Source organism: Haliaeetus albicilla, chromosome 3 (genome assembly GCF_947461875.1).
Source record: "Haliaeetus albicilla chromosome 3, bHalAlb1.1, whole genome shotgun sequence".
In the NCBI taxonomy this organism is placed as follows: domain Eukaryota; kingdom Metazoa; phylum Chordata; class Aves; order Accipitriformes; family Accipitridae; genus Haliaeetus; species Haliaeetus albicilla.
Window position 1 is genome coordinate 6317813 of NC_091485.1, and position 18602 is coordinate 6336414.

The 18602-nt window shown below is 40.0% G+C and overlaps 1 protein-coding gene across 1 annotated transcript; it reads right to left on the bottom strand.

Annotated features, from left to right (window-relative positions):
* Window positions 1–51: 51 nt before the first annotated feature.
* FH (fumarate hydratase) lies at window positions 52–18215 on the bottom strand. The gene is made up of 10 exons (XM_069778747.1): window positions 18052–18215; window positions 12552–12686; window positions 11665–11775; window positions 8330–8506; window positions 7166–7348; window positions 6015–6180; window positions 3962–4165; window positions 2632–2759; window positions 837–990; window positions 52–274 (listed from the first exon to the last, which is right to left on the bottom strand). The coding sequence occupies exons 1-10, from the start codon at window positions 18166–18168 to the stop codon at window positions 132–134; spliced, it is 1518 nt and encodes a 505-aa protein (XP_069634848.1). The 5' UTR covers window positions 18169–18215; the 3' UTR covers window positions 52–131.
* Window positions 18216–18602: the final 387 nt, after the last annotated feature.

The window sequence follows — 18602 nt, forward strand, 5'->3', positions numbered from 1 at the left end:
CATAAGATCAGTTCACACGATCTGTTAAAAAGTAATAGCCACAAAACCACGTGAAACAAAAGCATATTGTACTTATTTATTTTTCGTGTTAAGAACACTTATTTTTTCTTTTTTGTTCCCCCGTACAGAGGTTACTGAGGACCTAACATGTCTTTAGGTTTCACCCACTGATCAAACTGGTCTGACGTAAGGAATCCCAGCTTTAGAGCGGCTTCTTTCAACGTTGTCCCTTCTTTGTGCGCGGTTTTGGCAATCTTAGCTGCTTTGTCGTATCCTGTAACAAAACAAAACGAACAAGTTAGCCATTTGCGGTTTCAGAAGATTTGTCAGAGGTGAGAAAAAAGTGGGACATTTGGCGTTCAGAGAATTAATTTGCTGGGTGCTGCCACTACTGCTTAACTCGCAGTAAATGCACACCAAACGTTTACACCAACTCCTTACTTAAAGTGAAGGTAAATTCTGTTATTCTGCTCTTAATGCATTTAGATCAAAGTTTTATGTGACTTTCTCTTTAGAAAAAAACATCCCATATAGTAATCTTTCACTTTTCGTTATTATTATTAGCGGTCAGATCAGGAAGACAGGTACACAAATTCTCCCAATCTCTTTTTTGGACTCTCGTCAGAATTATTTTTATAATGCACTGGTATGGCCGCTGCAAGGAGGACACATCTTTTTCAACAGTACTAGCCGTTTGTGATGTTAAATTAACTTTTGGCCTGAGCCATGACTTGGTCTCCTAAACATTGTGACAATACAAATAATGTGCGCAAAATAACTTTACTGCAAAATATTTCAGTATAATGCTTTGAAAAGTTTCTGAGCCTTAAACCTACCTATATGTGGGTTCAGTGCTGTTACCAACATCAGAGATTCACTCATAAGTTTGTTGATCCTGTCTGTATTGGCTTGGATTCCAACTACACAGTTGTCAGTGAAAGAAACACAAACATCTCCAAGAAGTCTTGCAGAGTTTAAAACATTTTTAATCTAACAAAAAAAAAAGAAAGAAATACCAACTATTACATTCTGACATTAATAGCTGTACAGTCTGGCACTTTTGTTCATAACCATTGCCTCCCTTGCAATATCCACTTCCTTAACAGGCTATTTGTAGAAAAGAAGTACAGTAAATAGTACACCCTCCTCCTTTAGCAGGGTAAGCTCAGCCACTTCTATCTAAAGGAATTTGTGAGAAGCACTCAATAGCAGAACTCTTGCATAAAGACGACCACAGTATGTATAATCATTTTGTCATAACAGTTCACAAATAACCAAGTAAAAAAATCCACGAAGGCATTTGATTCACTGTCATTTTCCCTCTCAGGTAATAATCATGAGAGGACATCTGAAAATACAAAGTACAATAATGTCTGGCATTAGTCCTCTACTTTGACAATCCACAACATGCCACTGTTGTTTTTTTGTTTTGTTTTGTTTTAAGAGAGGTGTCTGTTTCTACCAAAATTTATCTTCTGCTAAGTACATCTCTTGGCTGTTCAATATGATTTTTTTTCTTCTTCTTCAAAACCACATGCTATATGCTTAGAAGAAGTATGTTCAGATCAGCAGAAAAAAATGATTACCCTAAGCAGACACACTAAGGAAGAGACAAATACTGATTTTATTATAAAATTTCAATTTTCTTTCAATCATTTCTAATGAGCATAACAAAAAAGCCATATCAGTCAGTACAGGCTGTGCAGAAAAAATAACATATGACATGCTGCTTCCTTTGTGCCTCTTACAACAAGACAACGAAAACTCAAAAACCTTCCTTTTATTTCTATTAGTGTTAGGATCTTTTCTGCAAGCCAGCGTAATACTGTTTAAACTTCCACCCCTACCCTAACCTCTATACTATTCCTTCAACATCTTATACACAGTTCTCCACAATCTTCTGACTTGATGCTTTTGTTTATATTCTTTTCCTCAATTTCTCCTCTGTTTATTTTTTCCTTCTTGGTTGGTTTTAAGAAAAACAAACGAAAAAAAAAGTAGATAGCCCAAAGAAGAAAATAAGAGTTAGGACTTGGCATCAAAACATCCAAATTTCAGTACAAGGTGATTTGTAACACTCAATTAACTTGACTTTTTAAAATTAAATACACAGAAGCAGCAGTATGTGTCTTGATGTGTCCTGCTCACACTGTAGAAGGCAGACATTATTTTAAATATTGAAGTTTAAGAATAATCATTTACAATTTTACATTACTCACTTGCCAAAAGCATGTAATCCTTTGGTATTCAGTAGGAACAGAAATTAGTAACAGATAGTTGCTAAGGAAAAAAGAAAAATCCTCATTTCTAGCTAAAACACCAAATTCTCTTTGGCTTTGGAAAAAATTTTGCCTCAGTTTGTGTTCCTCTCTCCCTACTGCCGTAGACTGATGATAAGCATACATTGTTAAGATAAAAGCTAACCTGCATAAGATAGTTTCACATAAAAAAAGACTGCCTGTCAAAATAACAAAGACCATACAAAAGAATAAAATTTGTTCTCACAATTTATTAGCTTCTCTGGTGCTGATATTGACCAAATATTTACTGAGGTTTTTTCCCACGAGTTATCTGATTGTACCAACAATGATTTCAAAAGTCCTAGCTATTTAAAAAACTTTATGAACTTACCATCATGGGCTTAAAAACATTCAGTTCAAAGTGTCCATTGCTACCTCCTACAGTAACAGCAACATGGTTTCCCATAACTTGGGCTGCCACCATGGTTACAGCTTCACACTGGGTAGGATTCACTTTTCCTGGTTGTGGAAGGGAGAGAAAAAGGTTACCAAAGAAGAAGGAGAAAGGAAAAAAAAAACAAAAAACCACAACAAAAAAAACCCACCCACCAACCAAAAACCAGTACTTTCCTCATTTACCAAATCACATTCAACAGATGTTTTATAGAAGATAACACGTCTTACTCATCTGTATCTGTGCTCCACAGAAAAGAAATAATTTCGATAAATGATACTAAATTGACTGTACTAGTCTATTAATTCAGCTAGGATTTTTAAGACAGCTATGGATGCTTCAGCAATATACCAAGGCTTTTGTGAACTGGATCAAATGTGCATGAGCTAAGCAGGTGTTAGTTACCACAGTTCTTAATAGCCAAGAGATTATAACCTGTCTTTACTTGTGCAAGTAGGCATTTCTGGTAAATCATTACCAAATCTCAGTCAACTTAAGAAAAGTACTACTAATTTGTTAGAATTGCTTTGTAATAAAATTAGTACACTATGTTTACTTTGTCAGGAAAAAAGAACAAAAATTAGTGGCCTCCTAACAAGGAAGTTTCATAGTCAATTTCATTTCTAGAAATAATCCTAATAAGAACATTCATTATCTGCTTTTTTTAAAGCCAGATATGCTCACGACCTGCTTCTTTTATAATTTATCATACAGGAAGAATATGCTTAGAACAGTGTTGGATGTGCAATATTCACATATACATACTTTTTTAGGAGAGAGGCAAGGAATGATTACTAACATTATTCCTTCCTTTCTTATCCTCCCATACAATGGGATCACTGCAGGAGGGAAAACGTGAGTACATAACACTATTCATGCTAGGAAGTAAAGACAGAAGCCAATTTACATCACAATATTGTTACAATTCACAGATTAATCATTTAAAGCTTGTTTCAGAAAAGCCTTTACATAACAATTGTAGAGATCTCGCAATTCTAAAAGAAGGTTTTGAGAAGTATGCTTGTATTAATAAGTCATATGTTTGCAGATGCTACTCTCCCCCACATACTTGCCAACACAGAGCTGTGCAAGCAAGCATTTCTATGAACACAAATTTTGGTAAAATATGGCAGAAGATAAAAACTGACACGAGTGTTGAATCATGGACTTTCTAACATTTGTGGTGGTGTTTGGTAAGTATCTGTTAAGAGTTAGTGGTTCAAAACAAAAGAAACAGGCAATTTTTCTCCGTATGTTTTCTCTGTACCTGGCATAATGCTGCTTCCTGGTTCATTTTCAGGCAGGATGAGTTCTCCTAGTCCAGAGCGTGGTCCAGAACCCAGGAAACGAATATCATTAGCTATTTTCATCAGACTACATGCCACTGTGTTCATAGCTCCACTGAGTTCAACTAGAGCGTCATGAGCTGCAAGAGCTTCAAACTTATTTGGAGCAGTGACAAAAGGCAAACCTACAGGGAGGTGGGGGAAATATTAAACCTGTGAGGCACTTCCTTGCAGATATAAACCAGATAATCAAACATATAATTAGCTGAATAAAAGTAAGAAAAATTAGTAACGCTGTAAAGTTATCTCTCTTCTCGACACCTTTCCACACAAACATATTTCTTACAACAGATTAAATTCAATACAAAAAACACAATAAAAGTCACTAAAATACGGAAGAATATGAAATCTGAGCATGTACCCACAAGAAAGGTGTAATTTTCAAACTTTCATACCATGTTGCATACTAAACATTGCTTTGCACCACAATATTTTGTGAATGTCAATAATCTCTTACAAGTTAGCCCAAACTTATGTATTTCTTCCATTAAATCAAGTTAGATTCTTTAGATTGCCAATTGTTGTGATGCTTTCTCTCACTTATGAAAATAGAGGGGTTTGTGGCATAGCGCAGACATCAGGATAAATAAAAAGTAATCACAATGGAATTAGCTACTTAAAAAGATGCATCCAAGTACCAGTACTGAAGAGAACAACAAACCAGAGAGAACATGTGAAAGCTGATTCAGACCCAGGAGGATGCCTGCAACTGCTGCCAACAGCAAGAGCGCAGAAGCAATGGAGGCAACAGCTCTGTTTACGTTAATTAAATGCCTGAGATTTAAGGCTAGGTTCCATCACGAAAAACATTTCTTCTGGGTTTGTCCTGGAAGAAAATTCTCAGCAGAATTTTATTAGTGGTAATGGACATCACTAAGGATGTGCACAGGGATGCTGACTGTGCGCTGGACTTCTGCCCCACAAAACTACTGGTCTGAGCTTACACTGCCAGTTTTAAGAAGAGTAGCATAACACCTTTGCTAGAGAAACAGCAGAATTTCTACTATGTTTCGCAGTTGCTGCCAAACACGAAATCCCACCCAATTTGCATGGGCTTCTGAATTGCATAGCTGCCTTCTCAGTTGCAGATATCATTCCAATCTTTCCATTTTGCCCTTGCCAATAAAATTCCCCTATAAGAACATGTAGAACTTCCAGTAGTCTGCCATACTTGTTTTAAACTCGTGCAGTCTGCCCATATGGTACACCTAACAAGCGTTAAGATGGGAGAGCTTCCTAACACCACCCATGGCTTCTTCAAGCACCAAAACAAGCCCTGTACTGCTTCTCAGCTGCTGTTGCTTATGACAAGTTACTTCTTCCCTGTCAGGGTACAAGAAAATCTTGACCGTCTGTGAGATGGTGAATAACTGATCCATTAAAACAAAAATACTGCTGATAAGCAGTTTCAGGTTTTACAGCAAACTTAAGTGAAAGATACACGCATCCATCTTGGGGGCATTTTTAAAACTGATACTGTGACACAGAAGAACTGGTTCACAGGTCAAAAAACTCAGTAGTTCTGTACATTAAGCTTTAAGATCTATAAAGACAGCATCAAAAATCAGACAGCTAACTTTTACTTTCACGTGAAAAAATGTACTGGCTTTGGGAGGTCTTTTTCTTCTTCTTTTGTGCCAAGTCACTGTAGATTAAGCGAGTCAGAGGAGCAGCCATCAAGACAGAAGCTGGACTAATAATAGAAGCTTGAAACTATATCCATCTCCAATAAGCCTTGCTAAGAAAAACGTGGTAATTTCAGTCACTGTCAATGCATCAGGTGTAACTACAAAAATACATTACAGGAAAAACCCTAAGTATAAGGCATATAAAATACAGCATTAACAGAAAGTTTCATGTTAAAACACAATTTGAGAAGCTTATGAGAAGTACGGAAACTGAAAGATTTAGTTTGAATTTGACTGCGTGTTACATATACTGCTTTACTGGTAACTCTGAAATATTATTCCTCACCTGTCAGTTCAGCCACTTTAGCAGCAACTTTCTCAGCAAAGCCAATTCTTGTGTTTAATCCTGTACCAACTGCAGTCCCGCCAGCTGCCAGCTGATACACTCTTGGCATGGTTGTCTCAATCCTAGCCACACCGTATTTAATTTGTTGCACATAGCCACTGAATTCCTTTGAAAGAAAGGCGGACAAAATAAAGGAACAAAGACAACAACCAAGAATAAGCATCTAGAATTATTTAGGTTTCTAACACAACTGGACTAATTTCTTTAAAAACCTAAAGCCACTGAACTTTGCACAGATGCTAAATCTTAGCATGTTCTCATTAAGAGGGAAAATTTACATGTATTAGAAGACTGCTCTCACAGTATGAACAACTCCACATAAAACAGCCTAAAATATAAAAATGTATTCACAATGCATCTTTCTCTTGTCTTTTATCTCAGTTGTGTACTCAGCAGCATCTGAATCCAAGGTAAATCAGCTCTCAGACTAAATTAATGTTCCCAAGGTACAATTAGAGAAACAGATCCTGGGCTTTTTTCACTTAATTCTGGTTAGTAAAAAACCCACCTGTGCATTCTTGGAAAAAACCCATAAATTTTAAACTGAACTGATAAAAATCCATGTAAGTTAATTCATTACCAGATTAATGTAATATAAGCCATTCTTTACAATATGACAACAAAGAATTCCTATCATATATATGTATAAACATATATATATACACACACACAATCATAGATCAAAGATTTTAATTCAAAATAGTTAGTAGCCTTGTGTGTTGGCAAATCCTCTTTTACATAAGATTACAGATTAGAGACTAATTACCTTCTTCCTTCCAATGTCAGTGTAATAGAAATATCGCATCATGTTATTTGGTAATGGAACATGATTTAAAAATCATTTATATCTTACTACTGTTAGAAGTAAAACACACATGGAAAAAACTGAGAAAATTTATGATGCAGTAATTAGACTACAGCATCCAGCAAACTCCAATAAAGATGAAAATACCCTGACTGAGATTCAGCCAGTTTCCTATTATTTCTCTTAAGCTATCAACATAATTTAGGGTTCCTCAAGTTTGCCTCCATTTCCTCAGATATATTTACAAGACTTTTTCAAACAAATGCATAATTTATTTATTTTTTACCTGTCCAAGCGTAAGTGGAACAGCATCTTGTGTATGAGTGCGCCCTATTTTTATGATTTGGGAAAACTCTTTGGATTTTGCTTCAAGTGCATTTTGTAGCTTCTTTAGGCCAGGTAACAACACCTCATTAACCTCCTGGGCAGCAGCAATATGCATTGCCGTTGGGAAAGTGTCATTTGAACTCTGTGAAGGAAGTTCAAGAAATTTATTTACAAGCTTTTCTCACCATTGTTGCTGCAAGATGTACACATATGGCTTTATTCTCTTTATTTTATAAACATGAAGAAACTAAACTAAGAGTAAGCAACTTAGCAGTGTTCCACAAGTCAATCAGCAGGAATAATCAAATCTGCTAAACTCCAGTCCAGCACCTTCTTGATAAAGACCACTTTTTATAACTATACCCACAGAAAGTTAACTACATGAGTAGACTATTCACAACAACATTGGGTCCAAAAAAGAAAAAGACTTGTTAAAGTAGTTACGAGAGACAGGTAACAAATGGATGGATGATGTTAAAGCAATTGTAGGTGGCTTTAAAACACCTCTGTGTTGCTTTGGTAATCTTAAATCCATTCCCAGGATACTGAGTAAGAACAAAATATCAGGAAGCGATACAACCAAGTCAGTGGCTTCAACTTCTGCTAGTCTGAAGAAAATATTAAGAGCGAAGTACAATAAAAATGTCTACCATGATCCTTGGGGGGGGGGGGGAGGGGGGAAATGAAATGGATATTTCATTTACCCATTACAGGACTTTAGATGCTTTATTATTCTTTCTACATGCTTTATGCAATGTATTATGGAGATAACAGTTATAAGTATCCAACCTTTAGAAACTGGATCTCTATTTAACTTCTTTAAGACTGCCTGTAGTAGCAGCAGTTGTCACGAGGCCACCTCTGCCTGCTACATCATGTACGAATTCATGTCATGAATGAGTTCAAAATTTTTAATCTAAAAAGCTCGTAACGTCACTGACTGAAATTTTAAAGTTCATTTAAACTGTAAAACCTGGAAAATTGTTTCCAAAGCTGTACAAAAAATCCCCCCCTCCCTCTTTTTTTTTTTTAAACCTAAACAGTGCTGTAAGACAATTCAAAATTCACAATTCCAAAAAAAATACTTTTGACATTAAAAGAAGTATAATGCAAGTATAGCGACCTGGCTTTTGTTAACATGATCATTCGGATGTACTGGGGTTTTGCTCCCCAGTTTGCCCCCCATTATCTCAATGGCTCTATTGCTGATGACTTCATTGACATTCATATTGGTCTGAGTTCCAGAACCAGTCTGCCACACCACCAATGGAAAGTGATCATTTAATTTTCCTTCAGCTACCTATAATGGAAAAAGAGAGAGAAAAGTTGTTCTACTGGAACAAAAACAATTAAAGTATAAACTTGAGAATTTTATAGCTATAATTCAAATAATGTTCTCCATTATATTTGTAAATATACACACAATTGTGAATTTATACCAGAATAATTGAGAATTTGATGTAATACTAGATATTAAAAGGGCAAAAAACTTTTGCTATGCCTTTTGAAGATGCTGAATTCTGAAACACAAGAGAAATATAAAATTTGATTTCATGTTCTACAGTCATAGAAATAAACTATTTTTAAAAGGTCTTTTAGGTTGTATCTTTTGTTTCCCAAACAATGCAGATGATTGTATAAGTTCAAAAACATCCCTCCCCTTCCCAAATTTTAAAGCAATTTGGATTCTAATCCTTCTGGGTAGGAACAGAGGTAGTATGTGCTGGTTCTCCCTTCCACAGTTATTTGTTCAGGTCAGTAAGATCTCCTGGGGAAGGAAAATACCTTAAATAGTTTCTCAAGCAGAGCACATAAGGTGCTTCAGGGTACTGATTCAGTGTTATGTCTCCTTGGGTCATGACCATCCTTTGGGTGTCAGAAACATCAGTTTTCAGACAGTGCTTATCTGTTTACAAACTCCTGATCAGCATGGGTGCACTGCTTTCTCCTAGGAAATCAAGTTCAACAGCAGCACAGTTTCATCATGAACACTGATCACAACTATATAACAATTTGAATTAGAGGCATTCAGAAGTCCATTCCTTATGGGAAATAGTCCCCCAGAAGAGGTGTTTTTGCCAAAGGCCATCTGTCATGCACATGCAGTACATGGTATTTGTATAATTGGACTCTGAAATGTCTCCAGAAATAAATTTCATACCAGAAGTTCCAGACCTCTTACACCCGTAGACATCATATTTTGCATCAACAAAATGAGTGGGCAGATGGTTGCTGGTATCAAACACCTTCTTCCTGTAAGTTCTGCTTTCCCTAATACTGCCCTGGACCTACATGGCTTTAAATTGAGAGGTGCCTATAAGGGACCTGTGACTGTCTTTACTGTACCTCAAGTGTGACTGAGTATGTTACACATATAAACAAGTAAGAGCATCACATGGACTTAAAAAGATTCACAGGTATTGACTTGCTGATTACCCAGGGGAACAAGTCCTGATCAGCAAAAAATGGCTATACCAACTTACATCTTCTGTAGGTAGGCTATGACAACTACCATCTCAAATCAAAACAGAACAACAGGTACAAATACTGTCCTGTTTGATCTGTATTTTTTTGAGCCTGCCGAACCTTATATGCATTTACAGATTTTTCAAAATGTGTATGTATTTGTGATAGCATCAAAATCTGTGCTCAGAAGTATCACCCCCACGCATATTAGCCTCAGAAAAGTCGAGAACGCAAAGCAAAGGATCTGTTGTCACAACTTGGAGGCTAGATAACTATCTCCAGATTATCAAGATACATCACTCCTCCTGGAATCATGTGTCCTGGTTTCGGCTGGGGAAGAGTTAATTTTCTTCCTAGTAGCTAGTACAGTGTTATGTCTTGGACTCAGTATCAGAAGAATGTTGATAACACACTGATGTTTTCAGTTGTTGCTAAGTAATATTTAGACTAAGTCAAGGATTTTTCAGCTTCTCATGCTCAGCCAGCAAGAAGGCTGGAGGGGTACAAGAAGCTGGGAGGGGACACAGCCAGGACAGCTGACCCAAAGTGGCCAAAGAAATATTCCATATCATGTGATGGCATGCCTAGTATATAAACTGGGGGCAGCTGGCCTGGGAGTGGATTGCTGCTCGGGAGCTGACTGGGCATTGGTTGGTAAGTAGTGAGCAATTGCATTGTGCACCACTTGTTTTGTATATTCCAATTCTTTTATTATTGTTATTGTCATAATATTATTATTATTATCATTATTATTTTCCTCCTTTCTGTTCTATTAAACTGTTCTTATCTCAATCCATGACTTTTACCTTTCTCCTTCCCATTTTCTCCCCCATCTCACTAGGGGTGGGAGGAAGTGAGCAAGCGGCTGTGTGGTGCTTAGCTGCTGGCTGGGGTTAAACCACAACAACATCATGCTTTTCAGGAAAGGATCTTATGTATTTCCCATCTTATACAGGGGCAAAGTTCCCACCTCCAAGAGTACCTTGATTCCTTGCCGTATCTCTTTCTTTTTCGGTTATATTAGAAAATTATTTCAGAGGTAAGGGAAAGGATAGTACTGCAGGGGTGTTTCTAAAACACAAAAAAGTCCCAAACAACTTCCAGAACCCATGAACCTAAACTAAGCAGCATTTAGCCACCAAAACTTCTGATCCTCCTTTAACAAGGAGAACCCTAGAAACCACAAGAAGAGACTGCACATATTCTGGAATTCTCCAGAGCTCTTGGGACTTACGGTGCTACAGCTGGTAGAGAGAGGATAAGGCCTTCTACAAACACTGAAATATTTTGAAGCTAGTCAGAAGAAGAAAGCTCTGTAAAACAATGCTTCTAGATAAATGTATCTATTGATTTACACAAAGCAACACACCTGGTATTACCATACCTCAAATAATGGTCATTCACAACTCTGTGCACTTTGGTGGCGTTTATCCTGAGAAAGAGATGCCTGCGTGTCACATCGTGTCCTCTTTAGCTATAAAAGTGATACTTCAAGAGCACAGATTTACTAGTAAGCTTAAGTCTGAAGAGGAAATAGACTAATAACAGAGGAACTTTTCAGATTGCAGATGGTCTTCGCATTACCAAGACGCAATTGCTTAAGAGATTGGAGACTTCCAAAATGAAAAAGCTTTGCTTGGCATGTCAGACTTCACATTAGCTGAATGAACAGAGATTCCACTCCCCTCCTAGATATTTTTATACTGTTCACCTGGTAAGAGTCAACACTATGCAAGTAATGAGTAGTCTTAATAGAGGGGAAAAATTACATTCTTTTTATAATTTAAGTATCAAAATGTATTTGAACATTCTATCATTTCTATAAATGTAAGAAGTAAAATAGTAATTATATAAAGTAAATTATTTCTCAACCTGAAAAACAAAATTTACTAACAATAAATGCCTTCCTCTGGCAACTTGAGAAACGCAAGAGGTGAAAAGCTTAACAAAAATACAATGGCAGTTCTAGTATTTTGAACAGTTTGTTCCTACCTCATTTGCCGCCTTTACGATAGCATTAGCAATCTTTGGGTCGAGACCATAATCTTGATTTACTTCAGCAGCTGCTCTCTTCAAGATGCCAAAAGCCCTTATAACTTGAACCTGAGACACAAAAGTAAGTTTAAATATGTAATTTTTCTTCCCCAAAGGACATTTTAGGAACCTATAGCACAGGTCTAGCTCTAAACCAAACTCTTTCTGAACTTAAATACAGCAGTAGTCCATCAACCAAACCAAAGAGCAATCAGATCACATGACCTATGGTCCCATTAACAGAAACATTTATCCAAACAGTACAGAAAGGAGAAAGAAAGGATGAGCTGTGTACTAAGTCCAGGTATGCTTTGTGTATCAAAACAGATTACAAGCATTAAAATGAACGGAAAAGGTGAACTGTTTCTATTTCTAAAACAGCCTTTTTGAAGGCAAACCAACACACGTTTCAGCACCTAGAAAGCCAGTGCATGACAAAGCGGGTGCACACTAATGCTCTATGCACAGGTACACATGAAAAAGTAACTTCATATCAACTCACGCTACACTAAACATCTTCAACAACAAACTACATAAAGCTATAGCAAACCAACTATTCCATTCAGTCTTTTGTCCTCAGAAAAATTAAAGATAGATTTCTATTCATCCCCGTTGTTAAAAAAAGTGAAGCAACACAGTAAAATAATTATTCAAAAGCAACATTCAATTTATTTAAATAAAACAAAAAGTATTTCTAACACAGAACAATATCTTGCCAAGGAATTTTTAACTTTAATTAAAATTCAAAGTTGTTCATACTCCCAGCAAAAGTCTAAGAAGGTATTCAGTCTCACATCCAAAACATACTTAAAGACAAGAAACGAACAGAGCTTTCAATTACTTACTGGCATTCTTTCTGAAACACCTCCAATCTTGAAGTTCATTGTAGATCTTACAGTCTGGGCACCGTAGTATTTGTCACTTGGGACCTTCAGTTCACCAAAGGTATCATATTCTATCCTAAAAGCCTCTTGAGTGGACTATGGAAAAGGAAAAAAAGGCATTTCAGACATTGGTAAACAGCACATCCTTTTTGAAAGCAGATACAGTTAAGAAAAAACATGCAAGGAGGAAAAAAACAGAGCAAAGACACGCAGCTAGTCATAGGTATTCTTCTAATTATATCTTCAAAGACACTTCTCTAGTTTGAGCACCTGTCTCACTAAAAGTCACAACTAATTACACTGCGTAGCCTAGCAGACCCACTGGTGAAAGGGAGCACTGCAAGAGTTAAGACCTTGGCTGCCCACTGTACAAAACACATCATCCTGACGAAAGACTCAGTTTCTTCTTTTCGAAGAATTAGTAACTTATCTTAGAATTTATGGAACTGGTGTTTTATTAAAACCAAACTGAAGAACTAGCACAGTAAGAATTCAGGCAGCATCCACCCAGTCAACATACATGTAACAGAATCCCTGTTTGAAATCCACACTGGACATGAGACATAAAATACTGAAGGGAGCAACTGACTAATCCAGTACTGAGTTACCGACAATTAATTACCTTCTTAAGTCTAATAAACCAGCAACACAGTTGCCCTAGCTGTGCAACACAAAGAAACTGCATCTAGGTATATTTTGTGCAATATTTTTGTAAGGCAGTATTTCTGTATCACATATACACCTAGCATTTATTATTATCTAACATGGCCAGAGGTAAGTTAATTTTAGCTGACATACACCAACTAAAAAGTAATTTTTTTTACTTTTTGTGAAACAACCCATTCATTTGTGATGATGTGATCACATTCACATGCAGCTCTACAAAGATTATGGGAGTGGACAGGAAACAGGAGCAGTTTACTCTTCCTCTCCCCACACCTTGGGCAGCAAAGTCCCAATTTTCTGTGAGAAAGGTGTTCATTCTTCCCCAGAAGAAGAGATTACCTTCTTGCAGAGTCTTCAGGAAGGGGAAGAAGTCTTTTGTAATTCTTAATCATAGATAGAGTAAAACAATCCCAGCTCCATAGGTAGGGTATATACATATAGAATGCTGGGCTCTGACCTAACCATGACCCTCAGGGGTGAGTCCTTGGGCAAGCTCTATCAGAGCATCAAGTCAGTGTTGCAGTGCAGTGAAAGAAGAAAATCAAATGTTAGGAACTATTAAGAAAAACAGAGGATACAAAAAGAAACACTGTTGTGCCACCACAGTTCATCTACACTCTTTAGTCCTTGTGCAGATTTGGTTCTTTCATCCCCAAAAAGCGTATTATTGGAACAGTTCAAAGAAAGGCAATAAAGTTGATGAAAGGTAAGGAACAGATTTCTTAAGACAACTGACTTTCTTGTTCAGAAAAGAGACAACTTGGGGACTGAAGGAAAACTGAGGTCAATAAAAGCATCAGTAGAAGGGTGATGGGTATTAGCTGCTCACTGTCTCTTCCAAGAAACAGGAACCGTAACATTAAGCTAGCAGGAGTCAGGTTCAAAGCAAGGAAGAGGAAGCAGCTCTTCACACAAGTGGCAGACTGATGAAACTCCTTGCCAGCTGATGCTGCGGATACAAGAAGCCCACACGAGTTGAGGGAAAGCAAGATAAGCACTCAGAAGAAAGATCTAAATTGGGTTATCATACAAACCACAGACTCAGGAAATCCTCTGATGTGAAAATGAAGAGCCTGGGTCAGAATAAGAGGAAAGCATCATACATGTTTGCACAGTTCTTACTCTTCCCTAGGTGTCCACTTCTGAAGGCAGACCATTCCTCTCTCTTCTTCATCCATTTTACTTGCTCCTTGCTTGGTGAGTCTCAGTCTTCTTGGACAGAAGCACAGCTGGGTATTGGCCAGAACAGCATCTTCAGCAACACTGACTCTCTGCAGCAGCCTGCCCAGGTCCGTCCACATCACCACGGATGGCAAGCTGCAGGCGGTGGTGGTGTTCCAGCCTTTTCACTGTCCTAAGCAGCGTTCCCAGCCAGGTGGAGATGCTCTGCCATCAGGTACTCCAGCAGTCGCATACCAGAGACACCAGCCCCGCTTATTAGGGCACTCTTGCAGAGTCGGTGGTGCGTGTGACCCAAAAGAAACTGCAGCCCAGCTCACAAACAGCAAGGGTTAGCTCTCGCATTGCTGTCCTGCTCCCCACACCTTGTGTTTTGGCTGATGCTCTTCCAGACACTGACCCCATAAGAATACAAAGCTTAGTGTGGACCAGTATGCCACCCTTACGTTCTTTAATCCTCTTTATCCAATTTTAGTCACTTAGCATTCATTTACATGCTAACAATAAACAGAACATAGTCAACGCTTCTTTAGCATCTTACTACCAAAAAAATAGGGATGCTTGTGGTCTTACTGTACACGTGCACATATTAATATTCCAACAGTAGGGATCACTGATGCATGGTCTTTGAAATCCCTGCTTTTAGTATTTGGACGCCTTGAGTAGGCAGACAATGTCAAGCTTTCCCTAGAGCTGCATAAGCAGAACCAATTCAGTTCCAAGCTCAGCTCTTGATCTCATCAGTGGTTCAGTCACTGAAGGTATCCACACTCAAACAATATAAAAAAGTTAAACTACCTGTAACCTTTTAGACAAAAAAGCTAGCAGTTGCACAACTCATTCCTCAAACTTACATAATCCCAATATCAACAATGATGAAACAAAGATAAATAGGATCAGTACCTTCTCGTACAAGTACCTTTTAACAATGAACTCCTACTATTAAAAAAAAATTACACTCCTAGCCAATTCCACGTTACACACATTCACAAGGTCCAATAAAGTTAATGGGGTAAGGTGCTCTAAGCTGAATGTCATTTGCTGATTAATAGAGTAACAAGTGACATTAGGTAAAAAAGCAAAGTGATATTTTTCATACATACTAAACTAAACTTCAACATTACCTTCAGACTAATGTAGCAGCCTACAGAAGTCACTGTCTGAATTTTTATGTAAAAACCCTGCTTCCCCCACTCCTTAGACAGAATTCACCCTCTTGAGTGGCTTTATGAGCCAAAGATCCCAGTTCCCCTACCTAAAGCTCTTTCTGCAGTCACTCCCTGACCTAGGGAACCTGCTGTAAAATGACACAAGAGCAGCACACTTGTGTGAACCCTCTACTCCCCCACCAGTGGGCCACAGAAGCCAAAAGGAGACCTAGCAACTCTGCCACAGGCTACGGCAAACTCCTATGCTCACTTAGTTTCTATCATGGCCACAGCAAGTCTCAGCTCAGAACTACTATTCCTCACCTTTACAAAACAAACCTATATATGTATTTTTTTTTTTTTTTTGAGTCCTGACAAAGTGCGCTCTGCCCTCCAAAAGCCCAAGAACCCATAGTCCAAAGGTTACATAGGCAAATATAACTGTACTCTTGCCTTGGTGCAGGGAACTAATCAGCTAGAACTGATTGCACCACAACACGCTGGAGAGATTCACAGGGCAGTACTGCTGCAATAATGCTTCCCGTGGAAAATTACATTCTGATTTAAGGATGCAGCAACTTTTGGATATAAGTATTTCAATTCAAAGAATCATCATTTTTAGCACAGTAAAACCAATCTTTCAAGGCCAGCAGAAAATGGAATTTGTGTTCAACTGCTCTCCTCTACCAGATGAAGAACGTTTCCATTTTTAAGCATCATTTCTCCTTTATAATATCGAGTCACAAATTCTGAAATTTACTCTTTAGAAACCAAAACCAAATATTTCACAACATTCAGCTGAAGAAGGACCATTATGACCACAACTCCATTTAAAACATCTTGTGCAATTTAGCTCTTAAGTTAAGGCAACACAATAGTCATACCGTAGGACAACATGCACAGTTGGTTGTGTCTACGTGACATGTTCCAAAGCAACTCTTGCTGAAAAATCTCTACATACATCAAAAAGTGGTGGTGGTGGGGTTATATTTAAATACTGGTTGGTACATTTTTTGGTGGTTGCCTTGGAATAAAAACATATAAAGTTTTCCTGTAAAAATTCAACAGCTGCTTGAGTTCCAAATTCATTGAGGGACATTTTGCTCTAACTATGGCTGTTATTTAAACCCAAACAATTAATAACGCCTATTTACAGGACAAGTCATATTTCTGACCAGCAAAGATCAAAACACATGTTTTTTGTAAGATGGCAGCCTTTCATAAATACCGGGTCTTCAGCAAGTACATGAAGGCCATGACCTACAATGTCTTTCTTGGATGATACCAAACAGAAAAATAAAAGAGGGAACCATCTGACAGGCCAACGGTTTGAGTTACATAGTCTGCTCCGACACCAGTTTTCTTATACAGGTACGTTTCATTCACCATGCAGTTTATTCACTCACTGGGAAGCCTGTTCTTTTAAATGCTGTTTTCTACACCTTAGTTTCACAGATTGGAAACCGTCCTAGTAAAATTTACTAACTACTTCAGTAAACGAATGAATTAATAGAATCCTAGACACCCCACTTTCTGCGGAAATTCTTCTGACAGTCTAAATTACCTCCCTGTTTTAAGGAGCGAACTTACAGAGACGCACTCGCGTCTAAGGCTTCCGTGCAACACCCCAGCTGTTCGTACTGAGGTTCAGAGTGCCTAATGCAAACAGCATTTTCGTTTCTGCCTTGAGCCACGTGGAATAAACAAGTTCCACTCACGTTCCAGCCTGACAGCCAACTGACCGCGCTTGAACAGCTGAGGATGCCCGCTAGAATTCACAGGCAGTTCTCAGCTGAAAGCCCCCTAGTTTTCAGGCAGCCCCAAAGATTTTCCAGAGAGCCCCACTTCTGCGAGGACACAGCTCTGTCTTGTCTGTACCTCAACGGCTCTAAGAAAGGGCCTGAAATTTCCAAGGGAGAAGCTGCTGGATGCCGCAGCTCTGTCACAGCAGGCCCTGCAGCAACACCTTTCCCGCCTACCCGGTCGGATGCCACCTCTTCCCTCCGCGGCCATACCGAGGCAGCTGACGGCCGTGTTCACGACGCCAATCTCCATCCCCCGGGGCAGCGCACCGGGACAGCCGGCCGCCGCGAACACCCACCAGCCCGTCCCTGGGAGCAAACACCTCCTCTGCGCCAAGCGCTGCCTCAGCGGGGACCCAGCCGGGCCCCGGCCCTCACCGCGCACTCCGCCGCCGGGCGGGGACGGGCCCCGGCCCCAGCGGAAGAAGGGAAAGAGCCGCGGAAGCTCGGCAGGGGATGGCGGGGTTAGGGCTGAAGCCCCCGGTGCCCGCCATTCCCTCAGGCAGCGCGCGGGCGCCGGCTCCCCGGCCTCTCCCCCCTCCGGCGGCGGACGGAGGGGCGCGAGCGCCGGCGGGCGCAAGGGGGAGGAGTCACGGCGGCAACGGCTGGCTGTGGCAGTTAGAGGTCACCGCTCCCCCCCCCCCCCACCCCCGTCGGGGCGCTCACCATGGCGGAGCGCAGCGGCGGGCTCCAGCGAGCGGCGGCGGCGCAGGGAGGCGGCTGACGGGCGAGGAAGCCGGCGGAGCAGCCGAGGCGGCGGCAGGCGCGGAGTGAGCGGTGCATGGTGACGGCGGCGGGGAGTTACCGCCCGGGGGAGGGTGGGGGGCCCGGCCGCGGGGAGGGGAGAGAGAGTGAGAGAGAGAGCGGGCCCACCCCGGACGAACGTCAAGGCGGTACGGGCGTCCATCACCGTAGCGGCTCCTCCGCGCCAATCGGCTGCTGCCGGACAACCGCCGCGGCGGCGGGGGGCGGGACCGCGCGGCGGCGCATGCGCAGCGGCCGGGCTGAGCCCCGCCCCTCGCGCCCTTCCCGCCCCCAGGCGGTGTGAGGAAAAGCCGCCCCCCTGGGCGAAGGCCCGGAACAGCAACTGGTGGACGAGGGAGAGAATGGCGTTAGTTTATTCTGCTTTAACAAGATTACAATAAAGATGGATGGAACCTTACTTCCGCCCCCCTTAACAACAGTCAGGGCCCTTTTCCCTTCCAGCCCATGCCAGG